The 15,412-nt window shown below is 49.6% G+C and overlaps 1 protein-coding gene across 17 annotated transcripts in view; it reads left to right on the forward strand.

Annotated features, from left to right (window-relative positions):
- Positions 1-15,412, forward strand: part of ZMYND8 (zinc finger MYND-type containing 8) — a 133,163-nt gene that overhangs the window by 102,722 nt on the left and 15,029 nt on the right. For 10 of the 17 annotated variants that reach the window (XM_077766119.1, XM_077766034.1, XM_077766071.1 and 7 more), the window contains 4 exons: positions 4,424-4,792; positions 6,989-7,179; positions 11,999-12,079; positions 14,872-14,950. In XM_077766119.1, coding sequence (XP_077622245.1) covers positions 4,424-4,792; positions 6,989-7,179; positions 11,999-12,079; positions 14,872-14,950 — 720 coding nt within the window. The remainder of the gene's footprint in view (positions 1-4,423; positions 4,793-6,988; positions 7,180-11,998; positions 12,080-14,871; positions 14,951-15,412) is intronic. The other 7 variants (XM_077766098.1, XM_077766090.1, XM_077766105.1 and 4 more) reach the window with 1 other exon arrangement.

A 15,412-nucleotide genomic window follows, 5' to 3' on the forward strand; every position in this document is an offset into this window, starting at 1 on the left:
GCCTGCTTAGGTCCCAGTGTGGTTGATTTTGAGCTCAGGAAAATAAACAATGGTAGGTGTTTCTAGCTGTCAGGTCACTGTTTTTAGCCCGAGCACCTACTTTCCCAGTATGCTTACTCATTTTCCCCAAAATATTTGTCAACATGTAGACTTTTGACAATTTGAAATTGTTAGAAGTGTTCATTTTTTTGTTTTATTTAAAAAAATTTTTTTTAAGTTTATTTGAGAGAGAGAGAGCGCGACAGTGCGTGAGTGGGGGAGGAGCAGAGAGAGAGAGGGAGACACAGAATCTGAAGCAGGCTCTAGGCTCTGAGCTGTCAGCACAGAGCCCTCTGCAGGGCTTGAACTCATGAACCGTGGGATCATGACCTGAGCCAGAGTCGCCCGACTGAGCCACTCAGGCGCCCCTGTTAGAAATGTTTAATCCATTCAGAGATCTTGATGAGTTCAGCTCCCTTTCTTCACTTCTTGCCGCTCAGGCGCCTCACGGTGCATTTTCCTACTTGAATCAGACCGTTTGGGGAGATGGTACCGGCATGCCGAGTGATTCTTGGGGCCGTAGGTAGGGAGAGGGCACTGGATGGTGGGCACCTGAATCGAAGTGCCACCATATATGTGTTAATCCAACTTGAGTGCAAGGTGTCTGAGCGCTGGCACTGTTGAGGTTTCATGCTGCGTAGTTCTTTGTCCCGTGTGCTGGGGAACGTTCGGCGGCATCCCGGGCCTCTACCCGATGCTGCAAGGGGCCTCGGCCCACTGGTGCCATCAAAGATGTCTTGATATTGCCATTTGCCCCCTGGGAGGCAAAAATCTCTGGCTGAGAACCATCACCTCTCCGAGTGGTGCTGCCATTGTTGCTGTGACAGATGGAACCAGGAGCGGCCCCCCCCCCCCAAGCCCAGGCACGTTGGCATGCCCTCCAGAAAGAGCAGGTGAATGATGTGAAGGGTGTCCTTTGCATCGACAAAGCGGTCAGCTGGCTTGCCACGTGGGGGCGTGGGGACTCCAACATGCCCACGAAAGGTATAGAAGAATTAATTTAGGGCCCAGGAAAAACACTGCCTAGAGACAAAGTTGTAGCCATAAAACCTTATGTGCTTTGTGAGTGACTGGAGGGACGGTCAGGTTTAATTTCTGATCAGGCGTTAACTTCCCAACCAAACTCTTGAGTAAGGTGTGGTTCTGTACTCCCTGAGGATGAGTCTGGCTGCATAAAGTAAGTGGGGGATGGGCCTTGAGCATCTTCTGTGCTGGGGAGCCTGACTGGTTAGGGAGAGGGAGTTTCTGCAGTTCATTGATGGGCTGTGTCTGCACGGTGCAGGGGAGGGAGAAGAGAAGCAGTTGAGTGGGGCAGGGAGGGTAGAAGAGCGCACCATTCCCGAGTCACCTTGGATTTGTGGACGGCCTCTGACAATTCTCATTTTGTGGTGGATTGCATTTTGAGGCAGATGGGGCCGAAAACGGCAGGAGAGGAGTATTGATTCCATGCGGTTTCTGGACACGTTTGGGTACAGAGAAGGCAGTGCTCCTGTGAGTGATAGTTTTTCCGTTCCTTATTTTCTGGAACGTATCTTTTGATAGATTGGTTTTATTCCTCTTCCAGAAAGAATCTGTAACAGATTGACAATGACAAGAATATTTAACCACGAAAGAAAATAAAAATAAAGAAGTCTGTCAAAGAGGAAGGTAGAATAACCAGAGGTCTGGGAAGGTTTATGCACATAACTATGTACTGTTTCAGCCTTCAGAGTTAGCAGAGTTGAGCCTTCATTTTGACTCTGAGCTTCCTAGCAGTCAAAGCAAAAAGGGAAATGCAGCCCCTTAAAAGATATATTTTCTCCCCAAACTAAAAGCATCCCAGTCGATTACATGAAATACAGCTCTTTCTTGCACTGGTGTCAGAGGGAAATGTCTCCACGAGACCCCAAGTGTGCGGTAGATGTGATTAAGCTGAAGACGATTCTGAAACTTAATTCAGTTCGTGCATTGTCCCGGGGGTTGGGACAGAGACGTGCCAGTGTTAAAATCTAGAGCCCCTCGACGGTAGTTTGGTCTTGAAGAATTGACTTTGTACAAGACTGTGCTGTAGAGCATTTTTTCAATGGTGTGTTTTCACTTCAGAGTTTATTAGCTGAAGGGCACTTTGGAGTGAGCCGTGGTGACTTCCACCTTCCCTTCAGCTGGGACTGTGGCTCATGCACAGAATATGGAGACATAGGTAGTAGGAAACAACTTTGTGGCTGGTGATAAAAGCCTGCCTTTTAGATAGTGACCAAAGTCTAGAAGAAGTAGGTTAATAAGTAGGGACAGCTTCTGGAATATTGGCCCTTAAGAGACCCACCCTTTTTTGGGCTACAGGTCATTTGATTATGCCCTTTAAATTTCTAGGACAAATGGGATTTCTTCTNTCTTAAGTGCTTTGAGCCTACCATCTATTCAGATTGTACACTCCAGTGTTTTCTTTGGAGCAGAGGGCCCGCTGTGATTACTGCAGAGCAGCAAGCCACCTGCGAAGCCAGTTGTTTGCTTTTGAAAATTGCTAGAAAGGAAAGGACCTTTTTGTGGTAGCCCTGTGTCTGAGGAGAGAGGGACTAGGCTAGCTTGTCAACCGTAACGTATTTCTTTTCTGGCCACCTGGAATAAACGGGAGGCATTAAATGTGCTTCTGCGGGATCGAGACCCCCCTCCCCCCCCAATCCCCACAGGGGCTGGCCTGGTGCAGGGTTCATAGGAAAACTAGATTCGAAGCCACCTCTCCACCTGGAGGGCTCAGGGACTGTATCCAGTATTTGGCACATCCTGTCTTCCCAGGGAAGGATCAGGGCTCCTCACTGCGGGAGGGGCTCCCCCTCTGGCTCTTCCTGTGCTCTTGCCTGTGAACTTGGCCAGGGTCTCCTCTTCAGAGGAGCAGGAGGGTGGAGAAGCCAGCCAGATGTGATGAGCCCTACCTCTCCATCAGGATAGTCAGCTTGGTTTTGGTTTTGGTTTTTGTTTTTTTCCTCTTACTCTCCTTGACTTCCTAAAACCCAGTGCATGGAAAATCCTCCCTAGAATATCAAGGTCATGTCTTTCCCGGGTTATAGAAATCTAAACAGACAGGCATCTCCGTGAAGGGGCGTTTATGTCAAGCACATGCCAGGGTCGGAGTGCTGACTTGTACCTGAGCTTTGTGTGTGGTCCCTGGGCCTGCTCTCTGGGGCACAAGCCCCCCCTCCCTGGTACCTGGCATCTCCGCAGTGATGAGCACTATGTGGCCACCCCTTCTACGCTGCTCAGTGCTTCTGGCTCTAACCTGCCTTCCTGCCCCTCCTCACCGCCTACCCTCACTGACCAAGATGGCGCCTGTTCCCAAACACGCCTCGGCTGCTGCTGTCACCTTCCAGATTCTCCCTTCTGCCTCTTGAAATCCTACCCCTCCCCCACCCCACAAGACAGACTCCACAAGGCAGCTTTTTCCGAACTTACCCTTCACGTTCGTTGTTTTTGCCCTTCCCGAGTCCTGCTTGTATAATCATGGACTTTATGTTTTTATTTAGAGCAGCCCACTCTTAACATAAAACTTAAGCTCATTGTAGATGTAGATTTGACCACCGCATGTATAAGGTGTATGCTCACCGTGAGCACTGAGCACTGTGCAGAATTGTTGAGTCTCTGTGTTGTACACCTGCAGCAGACCTCACACTGTATGTTAACAATACTGGCATCAAAATTTGAAAAAACACAAGAAAACAGCAGCAGCAACAAAAAAGCAAGTCTCCCAACTTCAAGATGAATACCATCGTGTTGGGAAAGTTCTGGCTTCGGGGTTTAGTGTTAGGTGTCAAGGCCATTAGCAGCACAACTGGGATGTGGGCCCGGAGGAAGTCAGAGGTCAAGGGATGCTTGTCTTTCTGCGGGACTTGATGTTGTTGAGTGCTTTGGCCTTTGAGAAGCCATCCGATCCTTTGGGGTGCATGCTTCGTAGGTGCCTTGGCCAACGGGATTCTCTCAGTCTCTCGATTGACTTTGGTTGGGTCTTTCACAAAGTGCTTATTACCCAGTTCTGTGCATGAAACAAGCCTCTTGCAGTGATTCTGTTCATCCACCTGTCGTTGGGCAACTTGAGGGCAGGGGCTGGGCCTAGCTCCCATGTCTCCCAGAGGTCCCGAGAAGAGTCTCAGACGTGGACCTGTGTTCCTGAGAAGGGGCCTCCACGCTGAGACAGATGTGCACAAGTGGCCTACGTGGGCAAGGTGAGATGTCCTCCTCCACTGGGGGGGGTCCTCGCCACAGCACATTTGTCCCGGCATCCCTGGCCGGCCTCAGGTGGTTTTATCCAGAGCCTGCTGGCGTAGAGTCCCCGCATGGGAACCTGAGTCCAATCCGCTCTCTTGTTTTTTTGTTTGTTTTTTTGTTTGCCCTCCCCCCCATGCACTGGCTTCAGTTGTAGGTAAAGCTCCACCATCCACGACGGCGGGCAGCCAGTCCCCACCTGAAACTCCGCTCCTCACCCGCTCCTCCTCCCAAACTCCCACGGCTGGTGTCACGGCCACCACCAGCACCACGTCCACCGTCACGGCCCCGGCCGCCGCCGCCACGGGAAGCCCGGTGAAAAAGCAGAGGCCGCTCTTACCGAAGGAGACTGCCCCGGCCGTGCAGCGGGTCGTGTGGAACTCGTCAAGTAAGTTTCAAACGTCTTCCCAAAAGTGGCACATGCAGAAGATACAGCGTCAGCAGCAGAGCCAGCCGCAGAGCCAGCCGCAGCCACAGTGCGCCCAGGGGACGAGATATCAGACCAGACAGGCTGTGAAAGGTACCGCGCACGCCCCCTTCTGTTCTCCGTGGCGCCACGTGGACAGGACAGAGGGGACCGTTTTGTTTTTTCTGTTCCTTTTTGTTTCACGGCCGCCCCGTCGCCAAGGCCTTCTGCGTTCCATTTGGCATTATTTTTAAAAACTGTTTCGCCACTCGTTTTTTCACTTTGATTTATTTTTTTTTTCGTTTTCTGAACGATACGTGCATATATGCTTCTCAGAAAGGGGGAAACATCGGCCCCCAAATCTGTTGTCTCCACTGAACTTCATTTCATTCTCCACCCTTTCTCAGCGGCCACTGTTCACTGTGAAACCTTTTTTTATGCATGTATGCATATATATTCACGTATATATGAATCCTCATAAAAATAGTACTTTTTCTTCTTTTTTCTTTTTCTAAAACATAAAAATGGTACCATGCTTTTTCCCCAACCCTTTTCTTCCTTTTTTTCCCCCCTCCTTTTTTTTTTTTTTTTTTTTTAAAACCCATCAGCATGTTTTGGAGTTTATCCACGTTAGTGCACAGAGCTCGTCATTACCCTTTCAGACTGCTGTGTAGTATTCCACAGTTGATTTAAATCAAGTATTCCCCTCCTGATGGGCATTTAGGTCGCGCCCAGTTTTTTTCTGTTGTGAGCAGTGCTGCAGTGAATATCTTTGCGTAAGTCTTCTTGGGCACATGCGTCATCAACCTCTTGGCGCCATCTTGGGAAGAGTGCATGCAGTGTGAGAAACTGGTAGCAAGGGGCATCTTCAGCACCGGGGATTAGCCACACGCAGCAGAAGAGCCAGCATCGAGAAGCATCGCCTGAGTTGGGGAATCAGATCTCCCCCTCCCCCCGCCCGAGCCCCAGAGGGGGCCCCATCTGGTGCTGCACAGATGAGGGCCAGGCCGTCCAGCTGTTCCCAAGGGGAGCCCGCATCTAGATCCTTGGAGATCGGGGTCTTCAGTTGAAACCCTCACATACTGAGCGTACCATAGTGAGTAGGGTTCTAAAGAGAAGCCACAGGATGCGGGTTGAAAGGTATCTGGGTCTTGAATAGCTCCCAAAATCCCTTTGAAGACGGAGTGGGGGTTGGGGGTGGTTGGAGGGAAGACTAACAGATTGGACAGATGCACCTGGATTGTTCTGTTATTTATTTATTTAAAAACTTTTTAAAAAATACTTTTTATTTTTGAGAGAGAGAGAGAGAGAGAGACATGGCACAAGTGAGGGAGGAGCGGAGAAAGAGGGAGACACAGAATCCACAGAAGGTTCCAGGCTCTGAGCTGTCAGCATAGAGCCCAACGCGGGGCTCAAACTCACAAAACGTGAGATCATGACCTGAACCGAAGTCGGACGCTCAACTGACTGAGCCTCCTGGGCGCCCCTGCTCCTGCTCCTTAAAGAGCTGGGGGGAGAACTGAATCTAGGATATTTGAGGTCGGGATGACCTCACCAGTTCCAATGTTTTCTGTCTTCGCACCCTGTAAGCATTATGGGCTTCTGCGTAGGAACTTAGGTGCTGGCCTTGAGGGGCCCAGTGATGGTCTGGTTCTCAATTTCCAGACTGTCTTGTGTCAAAGACGACCAAAGCTGGACGCTAGTTAAAGTGGTAAGGACAGGCTTTCATCAGTATGTACCATCACGAGAGGGAGAAAAACTCTAGCATGAACTGAAGTCAGCCTCACTTTGTACAGAGGTGACTGGGCATTTTAAAGGGAGACTGGAGGGGGGTGGGTAGGGAAGGGGCCGAGTTGGGGACCTCTAATAGAGTCAGGGAAGTGACATTTTACAAAAAAAGGGAAGTAGGGGTTGGTCCATTTGAAACCCATATGGGGTTGCTCGCTGATGCTTCTCAAAGTTAGGCTCCTACCTTCCCTGGGAGACAGGGTCACGGGGGTTGGCTGGAAGAACTGGGAAATTCACCTGGCAGCCTCGAATTTTCTCAGGCGGGCATTTCAGTGGGGTCCGGGGTCCTCCCAAGGATGCGGCCTTGCGCTGTTGGAAACTGTGTTTGTGTTTGCTTGAGGCCTGGTCCCAGAAGAGGCTTAGAGGATCCTGGCTGGAGTCTGGTCAAGGGGAGGGTGTGTGTCATTTGAAAGTAGGAAAGCTCAAAGGGCACACTTTGGGGACTGCTTGCTCTGTGCCGCGTCGTGCTGGGTTGGGCCCTTCCCGCGGTGGTGATGTGACCGTGACGCTTTGCTTTCCTAGCTGTGCAGCAGAAGGAGATCACGCAGAGCCCCTCCACCTCCACCATCACCCTGGTGACCAGCACTCAGTCGTCGCCTCTGGTCACCAGCTCGGGGGCCACGAGTGCCCTCGCGTCCTCAGTCAGTGCAGACCTGCCCATCGCCACTGCCTCCGCTGACGTCGCTGCCGACATTGCCAAGTACACCAGCAAAGTGAGTGTCTGTGGCACCCGGGGTTAGGGGTGTCAAAGGACCAGCTTCCGGGGGGGAGCATGGAGGATCGTGACCTCGCAGGCTTTGCGGGGTGCTTGGGGGAGAAGGCCCTTTTCTCACTGAGGGTCTCCAAGCTCACATTTTTCCATTTGGCTCTAAAGTTGCATCTAAGCAGAGAAATCGAGAATGGACTACATCTTGTTCTGAGCGCTCAAATTCTTTTTCTTAATTTTTTAATGTTTTTATTTACTTTTGAGGGGGTCAGGGACAGAGAGAGAGACACACAGAATCTGAAGCAGGCTCCAGGCTCTGAGCTGTCAGCACAGAGCCCCACACGGGGCTCGAAACCAAGAACTGCGAGATCATGACCTGAGCCGAAGTCGGACGCTTAACTGAGCCCCCCAGGCACCCCGTGAGCACTTACATTCCAATGTCAGAACAGAGCAGGAGAATGACATGGTGGCAGAATTACCCTTTGGGATTCACGTTACTCATTAAGACCGTTACCTTAAGCGCTGGAACAAGTTAGTAGAAGTTCTGTCAGTTAATAACAGTCCAAGGAGCTGGTTTGTGATTTAGGAGCCGTGGGAATGAGTTAGAGTCTCAGGCCTGTGGTTTGCAAGGCAGGATACCCACGCCCTAACAGACTGGGACATGGGGGATTTCCTCCCGCTCGCCCCTCCCTGGGGCAGCAGGGTTCCCGAGGTGAGTTCGCTCGCTCGTTGATCTTCTCTCCGCACAGGCTCTTTCTCTTCATTTGCCTGGTGCCTCTGTGCTCGTTGTTGAATTCAGGCGAATACAGCCTGGAGGTACTCTTCAGGTCACGGGAGATTGCTCTGGAATGATGTGTGGGGCCATAGCCACAGAGTGCTCAATAGCAGAACAACCGTGAGGGCAGGAGTCTCACCTCCAGGGCCCAGAAGGGTGCCTGACTCAGAGTAGGTGTTGCCGCAGGGCCGGCCCTCAAATGAATGCATGCTGGTTCCTAACCTCTCTTCGTTGGGCTTATTACCATCAGTGGCTATCACTAGTCGTTAGTGAGGAATAATCTAGGCAGAGTGTTTAGTATGTTACTCAGTAGGTGGTAATAATAATTTACTCTTCACTAAGGAGTAAATGGCTAGTTCGTTACTAATGAATACGTTATTCAGGTTTATAGAGAGAATGGGTGGCCGTGATTGAGAAGAGCTGTTTCTAGAATCTTTGACAGGTCATGATAAAGCCTTGCTTTATTATGTGGTGTTAAAGGCGGGCTATCCTTTAGTTCTGGATGACCAGTGACGTTTATGGTTTTAGACCCATGTGATTTTGTTGGCCGTTTTCTTTCTGTTCTTTCCATTGAGACATATCAAGTATCATTGCATAACAAATGAGCACGAAACCTAGCCACTTAAAAGGGTTCCCATTTCTCCTCACAGCTTCTGGAGTCAGGAGTCTAGCTGGGCTCAGCGAGGTCCTCTGCTTTAGGGCCTCTAGCAGGCTGCTGTCAAGGTGTCTGCCAGGGTTGAGATTTCATCCGAAGGCCCGGCCAGGAATGGATCCATTTCCAAGTTGACTTAGGTAGTTGTGAGGAAGGAATTTACTTCCTCAAGGGCTTGTTGGGCTGGGGGTTTCAGGTCCAGGCTGGCTCTTGGCTAGAGGCTGCGTTCAGTTCTTGTTATGTGGGCCTTCATACTTGGCAGTTTGCTTCCTCAGAGCCAGTGATCAGGAAAGCCTGTGAGCAAGATGGAAGCCAGTCTTCTGTAACCTGATCTCAGATGTGACAGCCTGTTACCTTTGTCATAGTCCATTGGTTAGAAGCAGGTCACTGGGCCAGCTCACACTGGAAGGGAGAGGATTACACATGGTCACAAATGTCAGAGCACCTAGCATCATCGAGAGCCACCTGTCTTTCACACTAGGTAAGAAGGTACTAGTACTAGACAGTGTTAGTGTGGTGTCGCTCCGGGCTTCACACCTGCTGGGAGTGTCATGCTCTTGTGTTACTTCCTTAGTCTCTATAACAAATTGATGAGGTAGGTACTGGTATCTTCCCCATTTTATAGATGAGAAGACTGTGCCCAGTAGGGTTACACAGTCTGGATGGTTGAGCTGGGATTTGAACAGTAGCTGCCAGGACCTAGAGAGTGCCTTTGAGCCAGTTTGTTTATTCCTGTGAAGCCTACTGACCACAGATGTCCAGCGTGCATAAGTTGTCTCTTCTTCTTAACAACCCTACCTGACCCCACCCCACTCCCCATCCTCACCCCCACCCCATCCCCCCAGCTAGAGAGAGAATTAGTACTGGTCTTGGGGATAACGTCATCTCTTACTTAGTTTTTTTTTGTCCTTTTGAGTAAAATGCATGAATTGTCAAAGCATCCTTGAGTGTCAGAACAGGAGGTAGTCAAGGGACTGATTTATTGCCATCCTTAAGATTTTAGTCTTCCTTGTTCACCAACTGGTGGACATTGATTTAATATTTTCACTTGAATTGAATATAATTTTCTTTAAATTGACTTAAAGAATGAAACAAAAATTGAGTCCAACATTGTCAGATAAGCCATTCTTTATCAAAGCTTGAAGCCCAAGTTTGTGTTCCTTTGCTTAAAAAGAGAGAGCATCATGAAAGTGTTTGGTGCGTGACCGTGAGACCGTGTTCCTAATGCAGCATGCAGGGTCACAGGGGACGGAGAGGGAGTGGCTTTCTCCTTACTGATTTAAGAGGGTGTCTGGTATGCCCACGTGGTCTCTTATTCTTCTGAGTACAGCCTTACACCACCTTCCAGTGATTGGGTCTGCGTTGCCAATTGACAGATGAGGAAACTGAGGCCTGCTGCGTGGACCTGGCTGGTGGTTTGTCCTGAGCTGGTTTTCTGAGCTCCTGCCGTATCTTTATTTCTTCAGCTGCCCTCCCTTACAGCAAAATTGAGGGATGAACTTAGAGATAGACGTTTTCTTCGCAGTTAAGAAAATGAACACAGTGACATATTTTGGAGCTGATGAACTTCCCTGTCTCGGAGGTGACCCAGAGTTGTGTGTTTTGGCAGAAGGGTGCTCTCTGATTAATGCTGAGTTCTTTGCTATATTTGGAAGAAAGAGTGAAAATCCATCCACAGATCATGATTTCTGTATAATGGAATGTAAGCATTGCATTAGTAATGTATTGAATTTCACGCACTTTCTAGTTTTCTCGTAAAGCGATTTTGCCTTCATATTTTAAATTGACGTGGCTGGTGCAGCGGGGCAGGGAGGCCCATCCAGAGGGGCGAGGAGCACGGCGTGTTTTTCCTGGCCGTGTCCACGTGTGGCCCCCGGAACGGGCGAGGAGCAGAAACCTCAACAGAAATTGTAGTCATTTTCCTGCCATTTTGGGGGTGAATGAGGGGTTACTATTTTGGGGTTTGGCAGTTTATTAATTACAGCTCATGTGGATTCCCCCCCCCCCGGAAAAAAAAAAATGAAAGAGTCTTTCTTTCGGAATACTTGCCCTATGGCAGATACTGAACCGTTGTCTCCACGTAGGATTTTCACTCCATCTTTGTGCACACCCGACACCGGCCCACTGTCCTCACCCGTGTTTTCTACGTGGGGGAACCGAGGCTCAGAGAGTAGGTGATGGTGGGAAGAGATCTCGCACATCAGATAATCAGGGTGCTTTTTGTCTTGCCTTCTTGCCCCGGATTGGCATAAATTGCAGAACCGTGTGCAGACATGGCCGCAGCCCGGCCAGGTCCTCAGGCCGCTTTGGTCTCCTGTCCCCTCTCTTCCCCCTGTGCTGGGGGGCGGGGTCAGCAGTAAGCGGAAGGCAGGAGGGAATCCATCCTACAGACACATTCAGTCCGCAGAGAACGGGGTGCCTGCTGCATCAGCCTGAGCTGGCATCACAAACTTGGGGACGGCTTTAGGGCTCAGAGTTCAGGAAAGGAGGATGGGAGGCACAGCGGAAAGGCAGTGGGGGAAAGCAAGCGCTGACCGAAGGCTTTCAAATACGGAACCAGCTTTCGCCACATAATGGTCTAGATTAATTCGTTTATAAAAAGGAATGAAGCGCTGATCCAGTGTGTGATGGACGGATCTTGAAACATCTGTGCTTAGTTGAAGAAGGCTCACCATGGACTGCGCATTGTGTGAAACCATGGACACAAAACATCCAGATGACGCAAATCTATCCGTGTAGAAAGCAGATCAGGGGTTGTCAGGAGCTGGGGGCTGATGGGGTCCTTGTGGGGTGAAAGCTAAGGGGTCAGCAGTTTCCTTTTGGGGAACCGGACCATGGACATGGATGTACAACTCCCCACCTACTAGAAGACATGGATTTGGGCACATAAATGGGTCAATTGGTAGATGAATGAATGATATTGCAATAGAATTTTTTTTTTTTTTTTTTAAAGGGGAAGGAATTTAGAACCAACAGTCACAAAAGGAAACCATCCTTCCCTTGAACACACAGTGCTGGCTAAACCCAACAGGTCTAGAGCCCAAGTTCAGCCTCTCCAGATTGGCCTGTGGCTACAGAAACTAGCTTGATGTTTTCCTACCCTGGTTTATACTGGATTTTCTCCTCCTTGGCACTAGTGACATTTTGGGCTAGATAATTTTTTGCTTTAGGGGCTGCTTTCTGTATATCGTGTATAGAGCTCATGCTTGGCCTCCACCCACTAGATGCCAATAGTGTGCCCCCCCCCCCCGCCTCCAGCCATCAGTCGTGACAACTGCATGTGCCAGGTGTCCTGTGAGGGACAGAGAACCACTGCTCTGTGTTAGAGTTCAGATGCATGTCATCTAGAAGAGCCTCAGGGAGGTGGTCACCTGAATCGTTTCTGTTTTTATCTTTCAGATGATGGATGCAATAAAAGGAACGATGACAGAGATCTACAATGATCTTTCTAAAAACACTACCGGGAGCACGATAGCTGAGGTCAGAGACGACATGTGACGCCTTACTTGCTAAGGATGTTATACAGGCAGCTGTAAAATGGCGCCAGGAAGCAGCTGCTCTGGAAGCTTCTCCAGGGTGCTCGACCGATGGTGTTTGTTGGGGAGTCTGTTTCTTCATTAACCCAGAAGGCTGCTCTGTGGCTCCACCGTTCACTTCTAGTCAAACAGCCAATACCGGAGCCCGAGTTAACCCGCTGGTGACCCTGGGAATTAGTCAGTTCCTGTGGCCCCGTGTATAATTGTCTCCTGGCCTCTGTAAGTTTGGACATTTTTAAAGGAGGGGTCCTTGTTGTCTAAGAATTTGTGTGCTGAGAGCCTCCATGGTTCGTGGTTGCCTAGGGAACGAAGTGGTTAAAACACAAAGATGCCCGTTTAGGAATTGACCATTCATCAAAATAGATCTCTTTGTGGGTTTTTTTTGTTTTGTTTTGTTTTATTTTTAAATTTTTTCATGTTTATTTTTGAGAGACAGACAGAGAGAGAGACAGAGACAGAGACAGAACTTGGGCTAGGGAGGGGCAGAGAGAGAGAGGGAGACACAGAATCCAAAGCAGGCTCCAGGCTCTGAGCTGGCAGCACAGAACCAGACGTGGGACTCGAACCCATGAACCGTGAGATCATGACCTGAGCCAAAACCAAGAGTTGGATGCTTAACTGACTGAGCCCCCCAGGCATCCCAAAATAGATCTCTTTGAACTGACTTCTGAGGCCAGGCTAATTCACTGTAAGCCAGATGCAGAAGGGTTACCAGGTGAAATGACAAGTGAAAGAATTTTTTGAAGTCATTGGACGTGATGTTGGAGGCCGGGAAATTCCATGCAAGCCATTGACCAGCGAGGGCGTGGCAAGGTTAGGCCGGCGCTCAGACGAAGAGGAAATCTCCCGTGGGCAGGTGCCCTACTAGGCTCTTCGCGGTGAACAGTGTAAATACGAAGCTTTGAGAGAGGTCCCGAAAGGAGCCTGTGAGTTCCTGGGATATTTTGCTCATGTGACCATCTCTACAACGAGACCAAGGATTGATGTGTGGTTGAAAATACGGAGCTGTAGGGGTGCCTGGGTGGCTTAGTCGGTTAAGCGTCCGACTTTTGCTTAGGTCATGATCTCGCAGTTCGTGGGTTCGAGCCCCGCGTCGGGCTCTGTGCTGACTGCCAGCTCAGAGCCTGGAGCCTGTTTCAGTCTGTCACTCCCTCTCTCTCTGACCCTCCCCTGCTCACACTGTCTCTTTCCCTCTCACCTAGAAATAAATAAAACATAAAAAAAAAAAAAGAAAATACGGAGCTGTAATGACTTGAAATTTTGGGGTCCAGATGTGTGCCAGAATTTTTCTGAATTTGAAGAGGCACTATGCAGCTGTCTGCCCCAAACATTGCAGCATTTTTGCTGTGGAATAAATTAGGGGTTTTCAAGCTCAGCAATTCCGATGTTTGTCCCAGATAACTCTCTGTTGGGGGACTGTCCTGTGCATCCTAGGGTGCTGAGCCAGTCCCTGGCTTCTGCTCTGATGGCAGTCGCAGCTCTCCTTTGTGACAGCCCCAGAGGTCTTCAGATCTTGCAGCATCGTGGAGGGAGCGTGAAGGGCAAGGTCACCCCTCCGGTGGAGAGCCAGTGTGGTCACCGAACACTGTAAAGAGCCCCACATTCAGGCAGAGTTCATTCTTCTCCCTTCAAATGAATTTAACCCTCCCTCCCTCCAAAAATACCCTTTGGTTTCCAGAGACGGTAGCCTTTGGAATTTCAGGTGAATAACTATGGATCCCATCTCAAATGTTAGGTTAAGAGATCAAACACAGCTAACTTTGTTTTAGTTGCATTTTTTTAAGACCAACATTCTAATCAAGACTTGTTTTTAACTTCTTATGAAAATCTGGTCCTTGTTTTTACTTCATTCATTCATTTTTAAAGTCAAGTCTGTGCTCAACGTGGGACTTGAGCTTACAACCCCGAGATCAAGAGTTGGATGTTTTACCAGCTAAGCCAACCGGGCACCCTCCTCCTGCCTTGTTTTTACTTAAGTGGGTTTTCCTGAAGCCGAGATTTCTTGGAAAAGATGGGCAACTTTTATAGTTGAGCTTGAGAAGCAGGTTGGAACTGCGCTTGTCCTTTATATGTGGCGTTTTTACAATACTGTACCGTCAAATGCATTTTCTCTACCTTGTGATTTTCTTACCATTTTTTCCTCAAACTTCCGTAATTGTAAGAATACATTATCTAGAGGCGCCTGGGTGGCTCAGTCAGTTAAGCGTCTGATTTCAGCTCAGTTCCTGATCTCACGGCTCATGAGTTCGAGCCCCACATAGGGCTCTGTGCTGACAGCTCCGAGCCTGGAGCCTGCTTCAGATTCTGTGTCTCCCTCCCTCTGCCCCTCCCCTGCTCACACTCTGTCTCTCAGTCTCTCTCTCTAAAATAAACATTAAAAAGAAAAAAAGAATACATTATCCAATACATACAACATCTGCGTTCAGCTGTTCATGTTTCTGGTAAGGCTTCCTGGTAAGCAGTAGGCTAGTAAGTTTTTGGAGAGGCAGAGGTCACATGTGGATTTTTGACTGTGTGGCGAGTTGGCGCCCTGGCCCCCATCCCCACAATGTTCGAGGGTCGGCTGCGTCTGGTTTTCGCAAACAGAGTTTCTCTTGAGTTTGGGATAATGCACTGGTGCCTTTAGCTGCTTAGACCTCACCTGAGTGCCTGGCGTGGACCCCTATAGCCGGTGAGCCCTGGCGGCGAACGCCACCCAGACGTGCCTCCTGAGAGCCTTACTGTCCCTCCTTACAGATCCGCAGGCTGAGGATCGAGATAGAGAAGCTGCAGTGGCTGCACCAGCAAGAGCTCTCCGAAATGAAGCACAACTTGGGTAAGGCCTGGCAGACTAGTCTGTTCCTGGGGCGCTTTGGGGTGTGAACGCCTCTGCTCCTCTGGAGATAGGTGCGGGTGTGAACGGAGTCAGAGGTAGGCTTGGGGATGTCCCACTGCTGGGGACACCACGGAGTCCGGGATGGTCTACATCTAACCAGTAGAAACCAGGTATAGAAAGAAGCAGGTGTTGGGGGGGCGGTGCCTTCCTCTTTTCTTTTCAAAATACCCACATCAGTAGCGATATAAGCACAGTGCCCGCAACGGCGTCTACTGCTTACTGAGCTCTGACTCCGTGCCGGGAGCTGTTGTAAGTACTTTTCCTCGGATCTAAATCCTCAGGGAAACCCTTCCAACAAGGGGCCCTGTGATCCCAGTTTCCAGGTCAAAGCAAGCAGGGCACAGACGTGTTGAGGAAGTGGTTCAGGGTTCCACAGCTGTGATTTGGTCTGGACGCTCTGTC

The sequence above is a fragment of the Crocuta crocuta genome, unplaced genomic scaffold (assembly GCF_008692635.1).
Source record: "Crocuta crocuta isolate KB4526 unplaced genomic scaffold, BGI_CrCroc_1.0 scaffold71, whole genome shotgun sequence".
In the NCBI taxonomy this organism is placed as follows: Eukaryota; Metazoa; Chordata; class Mammalia; order Carnivora; family Hyaenidae; genus Crocuta; species Crocuta crocuta.